The sequence below is a fragment of the Dendrobates tinctorius genome, unplaced genomic scaffold (genome assembly GCF_039654945.1).
Source record: "Dendrobates tinctorius isolate UK_male_01 unplaced genomic scaffold, ASM3965494v1 ptg000177l, whole genome shotgun sequence".
NCBI lineage: Eukaryota > Metazoa > Chordata > Amphibia > Anura > Dendrobatidae > Dendrobates > Dendrobates tinctorius.
Window position 1 is genome coordinate 9,853,000 of NW_027361844.1, and position 22,122 is coordinate 9,875,121.

Sequence of the window (22,122 nt, forward strand, 5' to 3'; positions counted from 1 at the left end):
CTGTTTAATCACTTCATTCTTATCCAGGTACTGACATACATGTTGTTTAATAATAGTTGCCTGGGTCCACCTTCTTCCCCTTTTTGAAGATAGGAACATTTGCTCTTCTCCAGTCTTCTGGGACTTCTCCTGTTCTCCACGAATTTTCAAAAGATTAAGGAGAGCGGTTCAAAAATGTATTCTACTATCTCCTTTTATACTCTGGGGTGTAATTCATCTGGACCTGGAGACTTGAATTCATTTAGGTTAGCTAAGTGTTTCCTCACTATATTTCTGTTTATAGATATCCTGGATTCTTCTATTCCCTTAATAGGACAGTGAAGAATAGCTGATGTTACATTTCCTTTCTGAGAGTAAACAGATGCAAAATAGGAATTTAAAAGTTCGGCCTTCTCAACATCCAGTCTTACCATTTCATCATTTTCATCCTGTAAAAATCCTATAGCATCTTTGACTTTTCTTTTGACATATCCCCAAAATCCTTTATTATTGCTTTTGACGTCTCTTGCAAGCCTCAATTCATTGTCAGCTTTAGATAATCTGATTTGTGCCCTGCAGGTTCTGCAGACAGCATTATATTCTTCTTTAGATATGCCTCCCTGTTTCCATTTTATAAACATTTCTTTCTTCCTTTTTAGCATGTGCTTAAGTTCTGTATTCATCCAGCTTGGTTTCCTTAAATGCTTCCTATTCTTCCCTCTTTTCGGAATTGTTAACGATTTGTGCTTTAAGAATTTCATTTTTCAAGATTTCCCATCCTTCCTGGACATTTTTGTCCTTAAGGATATCCAGCCATTGGATCCCTCCAATTCTCTTTCTCAATCCCTTAAAATCTGCCTTTCTGAAATCTAACCTTGACGTCTGAGTCTTCACAGGTCTTCCTCTTCTAGTTATCCAAAATTCTAAAATAGCATGGTCGCTACCTCCTAGGGTCCCAGCCACTTTTACCTCCTCAACCATTTCCTCCCTGTTTATAAGGATTAGATCCAAGGTAGCAGTTCCCCTTGTTTTCTCACCTACCTTTTGGAAGATAAAGTTGTCAGCAAGAGAGGATAAGAATTTCCTTGACCTGTTAGTTTTGCCTGAGAGAGATTCCCAGCAAATGTCTGGATAGTTGAAATCTCCCATGACAACTATGTCATATTTTTTGGAGAACTCGGCCATTTGATGCATAAAGAGTTGATGCATAAAGAGTTCATCCATATCTTCAGCTTGCACAGGTGGCCTGTAGTAAATGGATACAATGGTGTATTTTCCATTGTTCTGTCCTTGTATTTTTACCCAAACACTTTCCACAGAACTCCCAGTCTCTGAAGCTTCAATCTCTGTGCAGATATACGCGTTTATAACATACAATGCAACACCTCCTCCTTGTTTATCAAGTCTGTTTCTTGCAAATAAGTTGTATCCTTCTAGCCTTGTTTTCCAATCATGTCTATTGTCCCACCAAGTTTCAGTGATTCCAATGACATCATATTTCTTTTCCTGTGTTAGTAGTTCCAATTCTCCTTGTTTGTTGCCCATGCTTTGTGCATAAGTATAGAAACATTTTAGTTTGTGATTTGGTTTCTCTTTCTCCAATATTTTTATTATTTAGATTCTTCTTAACGGACGAGCACATGGAGTGTCGCCTTCATGTATCCTCTTTTGCAGCCAGGCCTAATGCCGGACATTTAGCACTGTCTCATCCTAGGGGATTTAAACCCTTGGAAGTACAGAGGACCCCTTTTGGCGTCCGTGCAGCCCCCACTGCACCACCACTGTTAAAGCAGATGGTACAAGGAGGCGGATGATCCCTCTCCACCTCCCTATTAAAGGGATGGTGGATTGAGGGTTACCCCTACACCATCCATGACCAGCAGCGGCAGCAGGAGCACATGTACCCGCCGTATATCGCTGGTTACCTGCCGCCCGGCAGCTTCTCTGGGTTGGAGGGCTCTGGGCAGGCGGTCTGGGGCGGTGCTGGCATAAGTGGGGCTTATTCTGGCAGCGGCGCTCCCTGGCCCTCCCTGCATCGGCGGCGATAAATTTAGTCCCCGGTTTCGGCCTTCTGCGGGCCGCAGCCGGAAGCCCCGCCCACACTATGACACGTTCCGGCGGCTCCACTTTTCTGGCAGCTCCGCCCACTCTCCTAATCTCGGCGGCCATCTCCCCTCCTCCCACAGACCCCCGGACGCACGCTGACATCCGGCACGGTCTTTGAGGTAATTTGTCAGGGTATGTGCACACGTAGTTTTTAGGTGCTGCGGATTTCTCCCCGCGGATTTTGTAAAATCCGCAGGTAAATTTCAGGTCAAGACCTACGGTTTAAATGCGGATTAGGCTGTGGTTTTGCCCTGTGGTTTATCACCTCTACAATGGAGGAAATGGTAAACCGCAGCGGAATCTGCAGAAAAGAAGTGACATGTCATTTCTTTCTGCGGATTTGAAACCGCAGCAAAACCGCACGGAAAATTCCGCAGCATGTGCACAGCGGTTTCCATTTTACATAGAGTAAAATGGTACTGTACAACGCAGCAGATTCTGCTGCGGACCCGCAGGGCCAGAAACGCTGCGGATCTGCATCGTGTGCACATAGCCTCAGTGACAACTCACCGCAGACTCCCTGGGGAGGCTCAGTAACTGAAGTGCCACGCAAAAGGACCTGGGGACACGGGATCTGGGTAAGGGAGCACTGATCCATACATCCCTCCTCCTCCCTGCTGTAACCCTTACATTGCAGGAAACCCTAATTTTTAAAAGGGACATATAGAAGGGTACAATGTCCCAGCTCAAAGCATCTAAAAAGACAAACAAGGCTATTGCAGTCTTCTTCACTGCATGCACCTCCTGCCAGTCTGCATTTGCTAAGGCTCAGAGTTCACCGCTCTGTCAATCCTATGACCCCAAATGCGCTCAGGAGCCCTCCGCCGCCACCGAGCCCAGTGTACTTAGTCCCCCTGAGTGGGCTTCGTCACTGTCACAATCCATGACTTCTCTGGCCAAACCGATTGAATCCCTCCGTGACCCTTCTGGGGAACGGAGCGTTAGCAGGACCTATGTAGACGGATCCTCCCCCAGATGCGAGCAGTCGGTTAGCAGGGGCCGAAAGCACTCTAGAAGCCTACAGGCGCCTAGAAAACGGATCCGTAGCAAGTCTCCCAAACAAACATGTGTCTTATCGTCTGAGAGCTCCGCTTCTCGCTCTCCCTCTCTAGAGATCAGCAGCGAACGTGAGTCTGAGTATGAATCGGACGGCTCCTTCGCCAGATTTTCAGAAAACGGTTGGTTCGCTGATTGAGGGAGCGACTGGATTAACGCTTCACAGCACAAAAACCTCTTCAGGCGAAGTATCATTTTTTAGCTTAGCTATGGAAAGATTGGGCTGAATCTCTGGTTGTAGACCCCCAGTATCTCGCCTGTCATCTAAAACTCTTCTGTCTGTGCCGGATGGGTCATCCATTAAAAATCCCACGGACCGTCAGTTAGAAAATCTGGCTCGCTCTGTTTTTGAGTGCTCAGGATTGGCTCTCTATCTATCCTTCGCTGCAGCCTGGGTAGCTAAGGCAGTGATCTTCTGTTCGGAGACCTTAGCTAAGTCCATTTACAGTGCCTTGCAAAAGTATTCGCCCCCCTGGAACTTTTCAGCCTTTTTCCACATATCATGCTTCAAACATAAACATACCAAATATAAATTTTTGGTGAAGAATCAACAACAAGTGGGACACAATTGTGAAGTTGAACAAAATTTATTGGTTATTTTAATTTTTTGTGGAAATTCAAAAACTGAAACGTGGGGCGTGCAGTATTATTCGTCCCCTTTACTTTCAGTGCAGCAAACTCACTCCAGAAGTTCATTGTGGATCTCTGAATGATCCAATGTTGTCTTAAATGACTAATGATGATAAATATAATCCACCTGTGTGTAATGAAGTCTCCGGCTGTGCTGCTCTGTCAGCAGCTAATGCCATCACGATCAGAAGAGCATTATGGCTCAGAGAGTGGAAAGCGGACTCTGCGTCAATAAAGTCTCACATCTCTTCCTTGCTTCGATACGAAATCTGCTTAAAAAATACTGGTTCATCTTGAAAGGGGACCCTATCTTGTCACCACATATACCCGTACAACCTATTACAATTTTCAGAAAAAAAAACAGACTCTTCGCAATCTTGTGGCCCTGAGTAACACAGTTGTTAGGCCTTCAGCTCTATCTACCAACCAAGGACACTCTAAACCAGGGTGCTTTGCTTGTAAGGTCCCAAAATGTCTATGTTTAACTTCCATTCTAAATGGCGCACGATATTTTAAATCTCATACCACTGGCATAAGCTTCAAAATAAATTTTCATGTCACTTGTCAGTCAGCCTATGCGATCTATTTAATTGAATGTGGATTACAATATGTGGGCCGGACGATACAGACTATGCACGCTAGACTCAATAAACACCGCCAAAATATCCGTAATGGATTTCTACTGCATAGTCTCTCTAAACATTTTCTCCTAATACACAATAAAAAAAGAGCTCACTGAAAGTCACCATTATAGATCATATTCCAGACAATGTGACCGACCGTTTTGGCAACCTAATAAGAAGGAAAAGCTTCTGTATTTTTAAACTTGGCACACTGGCACCAGAAGGGTTAAACCTTACCATTGAAAAAGCCATTTGATATCTGAGATTCCTTTATCAAAATATACCTTCCACATTTTTGAAGTTTTTTAGTGGTGTTTAATCCCTACTCATTTATTTTTTAACACTCTTTTTTTTAACATGTTCTTGTATTTATGTTTTGTACACTTTTTATATGGCCGTTATCAGTCTTTAATTATCACATGTGTCTTAATTGTTTTTCAACTGTTTTAATTGCATCTGCATTTTTATTGGTTGCTGTTCCTTTAAATACATCCCCCTTTTAATTGAGTGTATAATGCCACCTAAGGAAGACTCATCTATTTCGTTGAAACGCGTTGTGGACTCTTAAATTCCAATTGTTTCTTTATTAAATGAAGAATTTTTTGCATCAATAGAGTCCTGTCCTTTGCGCCCTGCAGACTGGGTCTTTCAGCAACTTTCCTATAATTGTTCCTCTTTTGAGGCACCCCGATGGAGCAGCATCGGATCCCCATGTGCATACCAATACCCACGCATAGCTGGCGCTCCTAATAGACTGTTCTGACGTTCTCACATCTCTTCCTTATCAGAGTGGCCGCTTATTTGGGGAGAAGCTGGATAAACTTATTTCCGATGCTATGGGAGGAAAGAGCAAATTTCTTCCCCAACAGAGACTTAGGCATCCTTTTCGCAGACTACAATTCTGTTTCCAATCCTTTCGCTCCAATCCGGGCTGGTCCACTACCACCACTTCTTATGGATCAGGGCGCTCTCCACGCAGGGACAGAGGATCCCAGGTATCCTATATGCCCAACCAGCAGTGGAAATCTCGACCCAAACAGTCTAGATCTAAGGGACCTACAGTTAAGTCCATATATATTTGGACAGAGACAACATTTTTCTAATTTTGGTTCTAGACATTACCACAATGAATTTTAAACAAAACAATTCAGATGCAGTTGAAGTTCAGACTTTCAGCTTTCATTTGAGAGTATCCACATTAAAATTGGATGAAGGGTTTTGGAGTTTCAGCTCCTTAACATGTGCCACCCTGTTTTTAAAGGGACCAAAAGTAATTGGACAATTGACTCCAAGGCTATTTCATGGACAGGTGTGGGAAATCCCTTCGTTATGTCATTCTCAATTAAGCAGATACAGTTAGGTCCATATATATTTGGACAGAGACAACATTTTTCTAATTTTGGTTCTAGCCATTACCACAATGAATTTTAAACAAAACAATTCAGATGCAGTTGAAGTTCAGACTTTCAGCTTTCATTTGAGGGTATCCACATTAAAATTGGATGAAGGGTTTAGGAGTTTCAGCTCCTTAACCTGTGCCAGAAAACGTCATTGTCCCCATCCCAGAAAACAAAAGGTTTCAAGGTTTCTACTCAAACCTTTTCATTGTCCCAAAAAAGGACGGAAGGGTGAGACCCATACTAGACCTCAAACTTCTGAACAGGTTCGTCAAGGTCTGTCATTTCCGCATGGAATCTCTGCGTTCAGTTATAACTTCAATGGAAGAAGGGGAATTCTTGGCATCCGTCGACATCTGAGATGCTTACCTGCAAATCCCGATTTTTCCTCCCCACCAGATATTCCTGCGCTTCGCCATGCACGACCAGCATTTTCAGTTTATGGCCCTGCCCTTCGGCCTCGCTATGGCTACCAGAGTGTTCACAAAGGTCATGGCAGCCGTCATGTCTATCTTGCACTCTCGAGGCGTGGTCGTTCTTCCCTATCTAGACGACCTTTTGGTCAAAGGTCTGCGCGGAGTCCGTCTGCATCACTTGCAATACTATTCTCGCCTGGGCTGGATGATAAACTTCAGCAAATCCTCACCCATCCCAGCCCAGCAGATATCCTTTTTAGGGATGACCCTGGACACCTCCCGAGGGTTGGTAACTCTACCTCGAGACAAAGTCCTAGCCCTTCAACAAAGAGCCCGCGCTCTTCGTCATTCATCCTCTCATTCCATCTGGTTTGCTATGAGGGTACTGGGGAAAATGGTGGCCGCAATGGAAGCGGTCCCTTTTGCGCAGCCCCACCTTTGTCCCCTGCATCATGCTCTTCTGGCAGCTTGGGACAGGAACCCATTCTCCCTCGACCGCAGGTGCCATTTATCCCTGAGGGTCAGGCAGGCTCTCAGATGGTGGACATTGAGCTCTTCTTTCAATCAGGGGAAGTCTTTTCTCCCAGTTTGATGGCTAGTGGTGACTACCGATGCCAGTCTTTTGGGCTGGGAGCAGTCTTTCGCCACCACACTGCTCAAGGTCGCTGGTCAATCCGGGAATCGAGGCTGCGTTTCAATGTTCTGAAGATCCGTGCAATACGGCTGGCCCTGCAGCAGTTCCATCATCTTCTAGTGCAGGGTTCCCCAACTCCAGTCCTCAAGTCTCACCAACAGATCATGTTTTCAGGATTTCCTTAGTATTGCTCAGGTGATAATTGCTTCACCTGTGCAATACAAAGGAAATCCTGAAAACATGATCTGTTGGTGGGCCTTGAGGACTGGAGTTTGGGAACCCTGTTCTAGTGGGTCACCCCATCCAGATTCAATCTGACAACGCCACGGCCGTGGCATACATCAATCATCGGGGGTACCCGCAGAAGGACGGCTATGTCTGAGGTAACTCACATTCTCCCTTGGGCAGAGAAGAACCACTTGGTAATCTCAGATGTGCAAATTCCAGGCATAGAAAACTGGACGGTAGATTTCCTCACCAATCAGAGGCTCGCCTCGGGGGAGTGGGAGCTTCACCCGGAAGTTTTCAACCAGATATGTCTTTGCTGGGGAACCCCAGATGTGGACCTGATGGCATCCAGACTGAATGCCAAAGTTCCCCAGTTAATAGCGCGGTCCCGAGATCCAAGAGCAATCGGAGTGGATGCTCTGGTTCTTCTGTGGCGTCACTTTCGTCTTCTGTACATTTTTCCCCCACTACTGTTACTTCCGAGGGTCATCAGGAAGGTCAAGGCGGAAGGAGTCCCAGTGATCCTGGTAGCTCTAGACTGGCCTCGTCACGCGTGGTTCGCAGAGTTGGTGTTCCTCGTCGCCGACGTACCCTGGAGGCTGCCGTATTGTCCAGATCTGCTTTCCCAGGGTCTGATTTGCCACCAGAACTCAGGGGCCCTGTGTTTAACAGCATGGCTGTTGAATCCTGGGTTTTGAACCAGGCTAGGTTTTCTCAACTGGTCGCCTCCACAATGGTTAGCACGCGTAAACCCACGTCGGTACGCATTTATCACCGTACCTGGAAGACATTTTTTGCTTGGTGCAAGGATTGTGGCCTTCCTCCTATTGTCTTCTCCATTCCCACCATTTTGGAGTTCCTACTAGCCGGTCTGGACTCCGGCCTGGCACTCAGCTCTCTCAAGGGCCAAATCTTTGCCTTATCGGTCTTTTTTCAAAGAAGGATCACGACACGACTTCAAGTGAAGACTTGGTTCTGAGCGCCCTACAGAAACCCCAATTTGAACCGCTTCAGGACATTTTGTTTATTTTTCTGTTCTGGAAGGTCACCTTTCTTGTTGCAATTACATCTATCAGACGGGTTTCGGAACTAGCCACTCTCTCCTGTCGGGCGCCTTTCCTTAATTTCCATCAGGACAAAGTTGTCCTCAGGCCGTCCCCGTCCTTTTTGCCAAAGGTGATCTCGTCCTTCTATCTTAACGAGGACATTGTTCTCCCTTCATTTTGTCTGGCCCCTGTTCACAGGGTGGAAAGTGCTCTCCACATTCTGGACCTAGTCAGAGCTCTGAGAAGGTACGTCTCGAGGACGGCATCCTTCAAACGGTCAGATGCTCTGTTCGTTATCCCGGAAGGTCATAGGAAGGGTTTCGCCGCTTCAAAGGCCATGATAGCCAGGTGGATTCATTTCACCATCCAGGAGTCATATCTCATCAGAGGTCAGGCCATTCCAGCTTCATGGTCCATTCGGTACAAGGTGTCGGCGGAACAGGTCTGTAAGGCTGCGACTTGGTCCAGTCTACATACCTTTTTGAAGCACTATAATATTCACTCCCAGGCTTCTGCGGATGCGGGTCTGGGCAGAACAATTCTGCAGACCGCGGTGGCACACATCTAGGCAGTTGTTATGTGAAGCCTAATCCTTTGTGCTGTTTTCCCACCTAGGGACTGCTTTGGGACGTCCCATGTTCCTGTGTCCCCCAATGAGACGAAGGAGAAACAGGGATTTTTGTGTGCACTCACCGTAAAATCCTTTTCTCTGAGCCACTCATTGGGGAACACAGCACCCACCCTGTTAGCCTAATGGCTTATGCCTGTTCTTTAAGTTGTCATGTTGTACTCTTCTATGTTGTTAATATTGTTCCTACTGCTTTTGCACCGAACTGGTTCTCTCGGAGCCAGCATAAGGGTGTATACTGCAGAGGAGGAGCTAACTTTTTTGTATTAACTTAGTGTCAGCTTCCTAGTGGCAGCAGCATAACACCCTTGGTCCTGTGTCCCCCCAATGAGTGGCTCGGAGAAAAGGATTTTACGGTGAGCACACAAAATAATCCCTGTTTTTGTTGTGAAAGTTACAAAACTTTCCTTGTCTACATTTCAGAGAGTTGATCATCTGCTGAAGCAGGACTGCAACAACGAAGCCTTAGCCTTAGCATGGTCATTTCATGAAGGGAAAGCAAAAGCAGTTGTTGGTAAGTAAGGACACAAATGTGATGGATATCAGAGATAAACCAGGTTATATTTAGAAAGTGACGAGCGCCTTGTCCTTATCTAAAGGGGATATTCAATGTTTTCAAAAAATTAAAACTATGTTGTACCCAAGCAATCTGATTTTTCTCTCTGTAGGTGTGAGCAGTCTGATTTTTCTCTCTGTAGGTCTGAGCAGTCTTATCTTTCTCTCTGTAGGTCTGAGCAGTCTGATTTTTCTCTCTGTAGGTGTGAGCAGTCTGATTTTTCTCTCTGTAGGTCTGAGCAGTCTGAACTTTCTCTCTGTAGGTCTGAGCAGTCTGATTTTTCTCTCTGTAGGTGTGAGCAGTCTGATTTTTCTCTCTGTAGGTGTGAGCAGTCTGATTTTTCTCTCTGTAGGTGTGAGCAGTCTGATTTTTCTCTCTGTAGGTCTGAGCAGTCTGATCTTTCTCTCTGTAGGTCTGAGCAGTCTGATTTTTCTCTCTGTAGGTGTGAGAAGTCTGATTTTTCTCTCTGTAGGTGTGAGAAGTCTGATTTTTCTCTCTGTAGGTGTGAGCAGTCTGATTTTTCTCTCTGTACGTCTGAGCAGTCTGATTTTTCTCTCTGTAGGTCTGAGCAGTCTGATTTTTCTCTCTGTAGGTGTGAGCAGTCTGATTTTTCTCTCTGTAGGTGTGAGCAGTCTGTTTTTTCTCTCTGTAGGTCTGTCAGGAGACCCAAAGAAAAGGAGAAGTGTGGTGGCTGATAAGGTAAGATTGTATCATGTAAAACAGGAAGGCTGTTGAACAGTAAACCAAATTAAAGAGAATTAAACACATAAAATGCATGAAATAAAACAAATGTGAATGATAATATTCTAACACATTTATGATGTATAATGTATATCAGATATTTCATTAAAATCGAATTTGTGTTTCACATACTGTGCATTTATCATTACATTATGAGTCAAATACATGGTAATGTACAATTAAATGTTTGTTCAGGACTTGAAGGCCTCTTTGTTAGGAGTTGAGTTGAAGCACCCGGTATTCGCCACTACACAGCGTACGGAGCTGTGGTTTTCTGTCTTTGCATATTGTGTACATCTGCCCAGGGCTGGGATGAGGGTTAGATGGAGTAGGCACCCAGCTAGAGTGCTACTTCCTGCCTCCCTGAGGGGGGGGACTTTTGTGGAAAAAATGCCACTTTGCTGAATGCCTGCGGCTGTCTGGCATGCCTGCGGCTGTCTAGCCGTAAGTATTCAACACAGTGACAGCTGAGGTGTGGGCACACAAGGGAGCAATGTCAGTCACTGACACCGTTCACCCACATCTCTGCCTGCGCCTGTTCATTGCTCCTAATTGTATTTTTGTCTATATGATGTGAATTCAATTGCTGTGAGAGCCACCCGGGACAGGGGTCTGTGCACTGAAGGAGACGGCACACGCAGGGGACGTCCGATGCAGTGGTGTCTTTGTGCTATCCAGCGCTCACTGCTGCACTTTATGGAAGAGGAGATGGCGGCAACAGCATGTAGGGAGCCAGTGATAGGAGAGTATAAACTTTTTTTTATTTTTCTTATTTAATTTAAAGAGTTGTCCACTACATTGTATAATGCCCCCACCTATTTATACCTTGTAAAGAAGTATTTTTGCAAATACCGCTTGTTGTCCTCTCTGCCTGTGAGTGGTGCTATCGCTGACTGCTCAATCGGCATCATGTGACCTCAGCTGCAGCTGCCGCTGAGGTCACGTCAAGTTCCAGAATGCCTTGCGTCACCCGGTTGTGACCAAGTCGCTCCCACCCCTCCTAATTGTCTGGGCTGTGGGCAGAGTTTCACCGCAGGTCACAGCCCAGTCATCCAGCGTGCGTTTGCAGCTAAGGCCTCTTTCACACTAGTCTTTTTTTGACTTCAGTTCCAAACCGTCAAAGTGTGAAAAAATGGATCTGTTGCAGATTTGCAAAAAACTGATGCACCGGATCCGTTTTTTGGACAGATCCGTCGCAGCAGCAAGTGTATGAAATTTAAAGGAATAGAACTCTGGAAAAAGAGAGAGAATGCTGAAATTCCGACGGATCCGTCAAATAATAGATGCAACGGACGGCCATCCGTCACAATCTGCCACTAATGCAAGTCTATGAGAAAAAAAACAATTCCGCCCATAAAAAAAACGGGTCCGTTTTTTTCAAAAAAGGGCGGATTTCGACTGACATCAAAAGACTGAAGTGTGAAAGAGGCCTTATGAAAGCTGAGGAGAGAGGGAAGATGGGTGCTGGATATTGGGCTGTTACCTGCAATGAAACTACTCCCACAGCCCAGTCAGTCAGCAGGGGACACACAACAGGGTCATGTCCAGGTGATGCAAGGGATTCTGGAACTTGACATGACATCAGCGGATGTCAGCGGCGGCTGCAGCCGGGGTCACGTGATGCCAAGTGAGCGTTCAGTCATAGCGCCGCTCACAGGCACAGATGATAACAAGAGGTATTTACAAAAATACTTCTTTACAAGGTTTAAATTGGTGTGGGTATTATAGAATGTAGTCGGCAACCTCTTTAACTAATAAATGGGGGGGCCATCACATATTATACTGGGGGATGCTTACTGTGGAGGAGTATCACACTATGGGGTATATATTATACTTATGCTGGGTGCTGGTTGTGTGGTACATTATACTCAGGGCTGGCTGTTGGGGCTATCACTGAGGGGTACATTATCTTGGGGCCTATCACACTATATGGTACATATTTTATTGCGGGCTGGCTGTGGGGAACATTATACTGGCAGCTGTGGGAGACTATCACACTGTAAAGTACTTTATACTGCAGGCCAATCACATTATGGGGTCCATATACTTCAGGCTTGCTGTAGAGAACATTATACTGGGAGCTGGCTGTGTGGGTACATTATAATGGGAGATGGTTGTGAGGACTATCACACTGTGGAGTACATTATACTGTGCGCTGGCTGTGAGGACGATCACACTGTGGATTACATTATACTGGGGGCTGGCTGTGGGGACTATCACACTGTGGAGTACAATATACTGGGGGCTGGCTGTGGGCGACTATCACACTGTGGATTACATTATACTGGGAGCTGGCTGTGGGGACTATCACACTGTGGAGTACATTATACTGGGGGCTGGCTATGGGCGACTATCACACTGTGGAGTACATTATACTGGGGGCTGGCTGTGGGGACTATCGCACTGTGGATTACATTATACTGGGGGCTGGCTGTGGGGACTATCACACTGTGGAGTACATTATACTGGGGGCTGGCTGTGGGCGACTATCACACTGTGGAGTACATTATACTGGGGGCTGGCTGTGGGCGACTATCACACTGTGGAGTACATTATACTGGGGGCTGGCTGTGGGCAACTATCACACTGTGGCGTACATTATACTGGGGGCTGGCTGTGGGCGACTATCACACTGTGGAGTACATTATACTGGGGGCTGGCTGTGGGCGACTGTCACACTGTGGAGTACATTATACTGGGGGCTGGCTGTGGGTGACTATCACACTGTGGACTATACTACATTTTCCGCAGCACTTTACATTTTATAGGGGACTTGTACAGACAATAAAAGACATTACAGAATAACAATAATCACATAAACACCAGATGCCAAGAGAATTGAGGGCCCTGCTCGCAAGCTTACAATCTACTTGGGGCTGGCTGTGGGGGACATGATACTGGTTGCTGGCTATGGGGACATTGTACTTGTGCTGGCTGTGGGGGAATATCACACTGGGGTACATTATACCGGGGGCTGACTGTGGGAGACAATATACTGGGGGCTGGCTGTGGGAGACAATGTACTGGCAGCTGACTACGGAGGACATTGTACGTGGGCTTACTGTGGGGGACTATCACACTGGGTTACATTATACTGGGGCTTGACTGCGGGGGACTATCACACTGTGGGGTACATTATACTGGGGCTGGCTGTGGGGCATTATCAATGTGGGGTACATTATACAGAGGGATGGCTATGGGGAACGTTATACTGGGGATTGGCTGTAGGCGACTATCACACTGGGGTACATTATACTGGGGCTTGGCTGCGGGGAACTATCACACTGGGGTACATTATACTGAGGGATGGCTATGGGTAACATTATACTGGGGGGTACTATCACACTGTAGGGGTTCATTATACTAGGGGCAAGCTGAGGGACACAATTACAATGTGGGGACATAATACTAGGGGCTATCTGTGGGGGATATTGTACTGGAGGGCTGACTATGAGGGACATTGTACTAGGGGGCTGACTAAGGGGGACATTATACTGGGGGCTGGCTGACGGGAACACTATGCCTGGGCTTTTGGGACATCATACTGTATAGCTTTTGGGACATCATACTGTATATTGTGGGGCTGTGGTGGACATGTTACCATTTGGGATTTTATACTGTATATAAGGGTCCGTGAGGGCCATTACACTGTATCGATGACTAGGTCGCTATAATACTGTATGGGGTGCTGTAGGGGCCATCTTACTATATATGGGGGGCTGTGGTGGTGACCATACTATGTAATGGGGGGCTGTGGTGGGCATCATACTTCATGGCAGCTGTGGTGGACATCATCTTGTATATTGGGAATCTGTTATGCATATCATACTCTATGGGCGGTGACTATCATACCGTGTTGGGATACCGTTTGGAGAGGACAATATGGTGGGCATTATGAGAGCATAGTGTGAGAAGGGGGCACAGAATGGATATGGCGAGGGGGCATAATATTGAGAGAGGTTAGCATGGCTGGAGGACAGTGTGAAGATGTAGATAGTGTAAGGGAAAACAGTGGAGAGGAGATTGTCATGGTATAGGCCGTTGTTCATAAAGGCATACTGTGAGACAGTTATAGTTAATAATGGAAGACAGTGGGGTGGTTATAGATAATTTAAAGGGGCTGTCATGTCTAAAATGAAAAGTCTACAGTCACTCTGTGTGACTGCAAACTTTCGAGCTCTGAGATGATTCATGGGTTTCTAAGCCAGGAATGGTGGTGATGTAAGGAATATTCATACTCCCAGGCAGAAGCTATCTCAAGGGCGCAGCCTCACTCCATACAGGTTTCCAGCACAGAAACCAGCGAATCCTCACAGTGCACAGTGTGTGCGCTGGGGGGCGGGTTCAAAAGTCTGCAGGCACGCAGAGAAATTTTAGACTGGACAACGCCTTTAAGGCATACAGTATGGCAGGTGTAGCTCATAAGGGCAGTGAGTGTGGAGGCCATACACCATATGAGATTTATTTAGGTCATAGTATGGAAAGAATATTTTTAGGCAGAAGGCATCTTAATAACACACTTATTTTCAAGGGCACTGTCGCGGAGCTGCAGTAGAGCAGGGAAGAGGGAAGTCAGCAGAGAAGAGATGTGGATGTGAAAAGTCATCTTAAGATAAGATAATCCTTTAATCGTCCCACCATGGGGAAATTCAGAGCATTACAGCGGCAAGGCAGGAACAAGTACAGATACAGATGCATAAAGGCATTACATTGACAGTAGGTAGGTACATATACGAAGAAAAAAAAAAAAAAAAAGATATAACCGGACTTTCACAACTTTGGATCTATCAGTTCACTGTTTGGGTCGTTCACCGTTTTGGACAGTGCTGGTTATACAGCCTAACTGCAGCAGGAAGGAAGGACTTTCGATAGCGCTCCCTCTCACATTTAGGATGAAGTAGCTGGTCACTGACAGTACTGCACATCTTTGTCACGGTCTCATGCATGGGATGGGAATCATTCTGCACCATGTAGCTCACCTTGGCCAGTATCCTCCTGTCGCCTACTTCCTGAACTGGATCAAGGGGGCATCCCAGGACAGAGCTGGCCCTTCTAATCCGTTTGTCCAGCCTATTCCTGTCCCTGGTTGATATGCCACTACCCCAGCACGCCACACCAAAGAAGATGACTGATGCCACAACAGAGTTGAAGAAGGATGCAAGGAGTGCCCCCCTAACTCTTGGAGTCTAACATCTTGGAGACTGGACAAGATGAAGAATTGAAAGAACAACTTAAATCAGAAAACTTGTCCCCCCCCCCCCCGGGACGTTTATGACCTGTTAATATGGGTACACAGGAAATAGAAATTTTACACTAGTCCTACTTGTCTGCCTCATATTAATGGTCTTGTTGAGAAATGTTATATTCTGTCTTTATGTTAATGATTTCTTCCAGGCTCTGAGGCGTGCGTTGTGTGGAAGAAATCCCTGTCTTCTTTGTAATACTACCCCCTGCCTATGCATGTCAATTATGGCCCCAGAATCCTGCATCTGCGCCCTGCACTCCCTCTACAATACACACCTCTTCCTCCGTTCTATGGGCACTGCATTCAGGGATCTTCTGCACAGGCACTGGCGAGTCACTGTGACCTCCGGCATGTGCGCCGATAAGGTGCTCTCCACACTTGCTCCCTGCATGATCATCGATAGGAATTATGTGTACATAGCGATTACTATGCAGGGAGGAAGTGGGGAGAGCACCTTATCAGCGCACCTTATTGTCACACATGCCGGAGGTCACTGTAACGGAAGTCAACATCCAACACTGTGGAGACACCATCACATGTTTCTCAACGCAGTGATGCTAGAGCATTGCCCCCATCCCTTATGGGAAATATGCAAAAACATGTAAATCAAAAGCCGGGATGTGATGGTGTCTCCGCAGTGTTGGATGTTGATCTCCATGAGTTAATTCATCCTCATTTTTCACAGTCTTTCACTAGGCATTGCTCCTACTAGCCAGTTTCCTACTCCACACTGATGAGGGGCAATACCCCAAAACAGCTGTCTGTGGATGGATACCATGTTTTGGCATAGGTGGTTTCCTTCATTGGAGACTGCCCTTCCCGTGGTTGTTCCTTCCCGGTGAAAGACCTGGCTAGTCATTGCTTGCGCTGAGAAACATGTGATGGTGTCTCCGCAGCTTTTGATTTACATGTTTTTGCATATTTCCCATAAGGGATGGGGGCAATGCTCTAGCATCACTGCGTTGAGAAACATGTGATGGTGTCTCCGCAGTGTTGGATGTTGATCTCCATGAGTTAATTCATCCTCATTTTTCACAGTCTTTCACTAGGCATTGCTCCTACTAGCCAGTTTCCTACTCCACACTGATGAGGGGCAATACCCCAAAACAGCTGTCTGTGGATGGATACCATGTTTTGACATAGGTGGTTTCCTTCATTGGAGACTGCCCTTCCCGTGGTTGTACCTTCCCGGTGAAAGACCTGGCTAGTCATTGCTTGCGTTGAGAAACATGTGATGGTGTCTCCGCGGCTTTTGATTTACATGTAACAGAAGTCGTCTGTACAGAATATCCCTGAATTCAGTGCCCATAGAAGACAGGAAGAGGTATGGATTTTTGAGGGAGTGAACAAATCATTACCATACAGAAAGAATATAACATTTCTCAACAAGACCATTAATATGAGGCATACAGGTAGGACGAGTTTAGCATTTCTATTACCTGTGTGCCCGTGTTAATAGATTGTATACATCCCGGGGGGGTGACAGATTCTCTATAAGGTAGCTGGATGTAAATGTTTATTTGTGTTCTTGCATCTCATCAGTACTTCGGTTCCTGTATGGATGCACAGTCTGATAATGAACAACAACCCCCAGCATCTCCTTATTATTGTTCAAGACATACTGGGAGTTGTAGGTTCATGCTATACAAATTTATACGAGGCCTACTTGACAATACAATTGATTCCTATGCTAAGTTTGGTGATGTTTTCATGTACTGATTATGGTACTGGATTAAAAACACATGTGACATGCACAAATGTGAACAAGTCTGTTGGACAATGTTCACACCACCCACTGACCGAAACACAAACAAAAAGCACAGAATGACAAATGTGCAGAAATACCTTGCAGTAAGACATATGACAGTAGTCAGCAAGTGCTGATAAAAGGTAACAACAAATACAGGGTATTTAGTCGATACGTTTTTTTGCAAAAAAATGTATGCCAAGCTGCTCCACCTCGTCAAGGTAACCCGTATTGAAGCAGTCCCTATCTTATGTATTTAAAACCTGAACATATGAACAGTGTCTAAATGAGCATGATTAAGACAGGCGCTTTCTAGTATGGGCACGTGGTGTAAGACAGCTCCTTATGTGCTCCTTTCGTGCTTATGCATGATTTGAGAGACCCCACCTCTCTCTTGTGTGACATGCACATAAGGAGCTGTCTTACACCACGTGCCCATACTAGAAAGCGCCTGTCTTAATCCTGCTCATTTAGACACTGTTCATATGTTCAGGTTTTAAATACATTAGATAGGGACTGCTTCAATACGGGTTACCTTGACGAGGTGGAGCAGCTTGGCTTACAATTTTTTTTGCAAAAAAACGTATCGACTAAATACCATGTATTTGTTGTTACCTTTTATCAGCACTTGCTGACTACTGTCATATGTCTTACTGCAGGGTATTTCTGCATATTTGTCATTCTGTGCTTTTTGTTTGTATTTTGATTATGGTACTGGTGTGTTTATTTACTGACGGTGGTTCTCATAATGCTTTAATGTACTGATGATGGTTCTAGTGCTGTATTCATGTATGGATGGTGGTTCTCTTGATGCATTTATATACTGATGGTGGTTCTGGTGCAGTATTAATGTAATTTCTGGTGATTTGTTCTTGTACTGTTATGGTTTTAGTGATCTATTTATTTACTGATGCTGCTTCTAGTGCCTTATTTATGTACCATTGATGCTCTGGTGTTCTATTTATGTACTGATGATGATTTTGGTTTCATATTCATGTACTGATAATGGTTCCTGCTGATGAATACAGCACCAGAACCATCATCACTACGTGAATACATCACCAGAGCCATCAGTAAGTAGTACATGAATACAACTGCCATCAGTACAGTAATGACATCAGACACCAGTGTTTTAATTTTGTTGATATTTTTTGGTGAAAAAGGTAATTATAGTCTAAGTGGCCATTTAAGCTTGCTGCCTGACCCATTGGTGGGGGAGGGTGAGATGTGATATGGGGTCCTGTTACCTTAGTCTTTGACCCATTCCTTTGCTTTGGGGCTGAGGCTTCATCGAGGGAGGGTACCATTAGCTTCATCTGCTTAGGGCACCAAAATACCTTGTCCTGGCCATCCATATGCCTGCCTCGAGGCCAATAGCAGCTGACTGGTGAGGTTTCCAGATATAAGATCCTCATCAATCTGATATTATGTGGAATGTGTCACCTGACTCATGCTGCCCAATCCACAACAGCATGAATCAGAGCCTACCTGCAAAATTGCAATCGGGTATATCAGTCTCTGAAATGCTGTGGCTCCTTTTGTACAGAAAAAAACCAGTACAGTACATGTAGAACAGGGAGAGAGCAGTACAGTATGAGAAGATATAAATACGATAGTAGCCAATTTCCACATTGCACGCTTTACATAAATAACGAGGAGAAACAGTGAAATGAATTCTTGTGTTTAGCTAAATTGTGTTTAATCATTGTAAGTTTTGTATAACATGCTTATTATTAAAAATAATGTAATATCATATTTGTCTGATCTCAGATAGTTGAAATATTGCTTCAGTACACCGACAAAGCCCTGAGGAAGTGCCCAGAGCAGGGAAAAATCCAGATAATGGAGCAACACTTCCAGGTATGTAAAGCTCTGGACCAACTTGTTATCACAGGTTACAGACCAATTTACCTTGTCTAGATCCAGTAAAGAGATCTACTTTACACCCCTATTTATATAATAAGCCATATTTCTCGTTCGCCTTATTGGGGGACACAGAGACCATGGGTGTATGCTGCTGCCACTAGGAGGCTGACACTATGCACAAAAAAAGGTTAGCCCCTCCTCCGCCGTATACACCCCACCGACCGGCAGGAAGTTCCTCAGTTTAGCTTAGTGTCAGTAGGAGGTGGACACGGGTCTTTCATTAGACCCATATCTACCTCGATGTGCGTCGTTTCTTTTCAGGTTTTTCCGGAGGGATACAGTGTGAATAGTCACATCTGTAGTCCCACAAAGAGACTATGAGTACGGCGTGTACTGCCACCCCGTATCCTCATAAGTCTACAGCAGGACCAAGACCCCTAACATGGATGTGGCGTTCCAGATGGTCCTCGCTCCCCGTCTCCCACCCACTCGCCTACCAGAGCTGGTCGGTCGGTTGAGGCGCAGGATACTCTCCTTGAAACAGTACGCTGGATGAAACGGATCAGGAGGGTAAGTATGAGACCTGAGTCCCATTCTCCCCTGCGGGTTCCACGCCAGGCCACTCCATGGATTCTTCGGCAGCGGTCGCTGTGACAGTGCTGCGACGCCTCCGCGTCGCCTCCAGGCGGCCGCTGCAGCTATTTAGGCCCCGGCTGGTTATCGGACAGCTCTTTCCCCCCCCTCTGCCGGGTCCTAGCTGTCCTCAGTAGCAGCCAGGCGGCCGCCTCTTCTAATCCAGGCCCCGGCTTCATCTGGGGCCTTGTCCGGCGTCGCGGCCACGCCCCCCTTCTCCATTCTTGGGCGGGCTTCCCGCCCGCCCACGGCCTTCTCCCCTCAGGTTGAGCGTCCCGGAGGCGGCGCCGTCCCTCCCACCCTACCATCTTAGCGGGCGGCACCATTTTTATCATCGGCGCCTAGCCCCGCCTACCTCCCTCCTCTGCATCTGCAGGAAAGCGCGCGCTTCCTGCTCGGCTCCTCTCTGGCTGCCGCCATTTTCGCAGCCTGTCAGCCGGACGCTGTTCCCTCAGCCGTGCCCCTGCAAGCCGGACGAACCGTGCATCTCCATTTATTGGAAGCTGCGATAGGACACCGGACCGTGAGTAGCTCTGCATACTGCAGACTGACACCCTCCTCTGCCTCCTGTCCCCCAACCTTCCGGCAAGGCTTCAGTGTCTGTCCGTCAGTATGTCTAATTCTAAGTCTGACCGCGCTCGTCCCCCTGCCTCCTCTGGCACCTTAGTCAAGTACTTTGCGTGCTCTTCTTGCAATCGCAAACTTCCCTCAGGTAAGTCCACTCCCCTCTGCCTGGACTGTAGCAATCCAATCCAGCCCGACGCCGCTCAGGAGCCATCCATAGCCCCAGTGGTGAGTGAGCCCCCCATGCCGGGCTGGGCCTCCTCTCTATCACAGTCAGTGGCAGACCTCACCAAGGTGTCTCAGTCCCTAGTAGCCGTTCTGGACAAGTTGCCCTTGGGAGCTTCGGCGGGACCCAGCACGTCTCAGGACGTCCCATCTGAGCCAGCCAGCGGCAGTCGCAAGAGGCCCAGGCAGGACCTCCAGGCGGAGTCCTCCCCTCGTCCTACCTCACCCCATAGTCCCCAGCAGTCTCCCTCTCGGGCCTCCTCTCCCGAGTCAGGCGAAGCGCTTTCGGAATCGGAAGGGGTCTTAGAGCTGGATTCGGACCAGGATGCGAACATGAAGGTTACGGTGCAAAACCTCATTGCCGCGATTCACCATACCTTCGACATCGCTGACGCCCCTGCGAAATCCTCAGATCAGGAGGTTTCGTTCAGACGGGCGGAAACACCATCCAGGGTGTTTCCCTTCCATTCTGAGTTTGGAAAGATTTTTACAAAGGAGAGAGAAGATCCGACCAGACGCTTTCAAAGAGGAAAGCGTCTCGGCGTGCTGTACCCGTTTGCTAAAGAGCTCACGGACAACTGGGCCGCTTCTCCCTCGGTGGACCCTCCCGTGTCCAGACTTTCTAATAATACGGTCCTTCCGCTGTCAGGTGTGGCGTCTCTAAAAGATTCTAATGATAGGATCATAGAATCTCTAGCAAAATCTGCCTTCGAAGCGGCATCAGCAGCGGTATGTCCAGTCTTTGCTTCTTCTTGGGCAGCAAAGGCCATATCCACTTGGGCAGACGACCTTCGGCAGGGCATTCTGGATAAGGCACGACCAGAGCATTTGGCCGATCTCGCCAATCAGATTTCCCATGCGGGGGATTATCTGCTTTCTGCCTCCTTGGATGCCGCATCTTGCGCAGTTCAGGCGTCAAGTAACATCGTGGCAATCCGACGTACAATTTGGCTCAAGGCTTGGCAGGCAGACTTGTCCTCTAAAAAGTCTCTGACCAATCTGCCTTTTCAGGGAGTGCGTCTCTTCGGATCACAATTGGATCAGATTATTAAGGACGCTACCGGAGGTACGAGTTCTCTTCTCCCCTCCAAGCCTCGCAGACCTCCTCCAAGGCGTCAGTTTCGTCCCTTTCGGACTTTCCGCCGTTTCAATACGGCGGAAAACCCTTCCAACCAGCAAAGGCCACAGGCACGTCAGGAAAGAAAGAAGGTTTCCTTCAGGCCCACTCCGTCCTGGCGGTCCCACTCTTCCCAGGGAAGACCGTCCAGATCTAGATCTGGACGGTCTACATCCGCATGACTACCATCTGTCTCCCGTGGGTCCCTTCCAATTGGGAGGTCGACTTCTTTTCTTCAGCGACGTCTGGCTCGCCTCAGTAGAGGACGCTTGGGTCAGAGAGGTTGTATCAACAGGATACAAAATAGAGTTCATTTCTCTTCCACGGGATCGCTTCTTCCAATCCCGTCCGCCGAGGGATCCGGCCTTGGTCCCGGGGTTCGGTTCGGCCATCGCCTCTCTTCTCAGTTCCGGGGTGATTGTGCCCGTTCCCGAATTGGAACGCTTCACAGGGTTTTATTCAAACCTGTTTGTGGTGCCGAAAAAGGACGGGGCAGTTCGGCCCATTTTGGATCTCAAGTTACTCAACAAGAGAGTTCGCCTTCGCCACTTCCGGATGGAGTCTGTACGCTCGGTAATTGCTTCCATGGAGGAGCAGGAATTCATGGGTTCCATAGACATCCAAGATGCCTATCTACATGTGCCCATATTTCCCGGACATCAGAAGTTCCTGCGGTTTGCGATTC

At 46.9% G+C, this 22,122-nt stretch overlaps 1 protein-coding gene across 2 annotated transcripts in view; it reads left to right on the forward strand.

Annotated features, from left to right (window-relative positions):
• VPS8 (VPS8 subunit of CORVET complex) overlaps window positions 1-22,122 on the forward strand; it is a 313,830-nt gene that overhangs the window by 83,799 nt on the left and 207,909 nt on the right. For both annotated transcript variants that reach the window (XM_073551536.1, XM_073551537.1), the window contains exons 18-20: window positions 9,167-9,257; window positions 9,952-9,998; window positions 18,803-18,892. In XM_073551536.1, coding sequence (XP_073407637.1) covers window positions 9,167-9,257; window positions 9,952-9,998; window positions 18,803-18,892 — 228 coding nt within the window. The remainder of the gene's footprint in view (window positions 1-9,166; window positions 9,258-9,951; window positions 9,999-18,802; window positions 18,893-22,122) is intronic.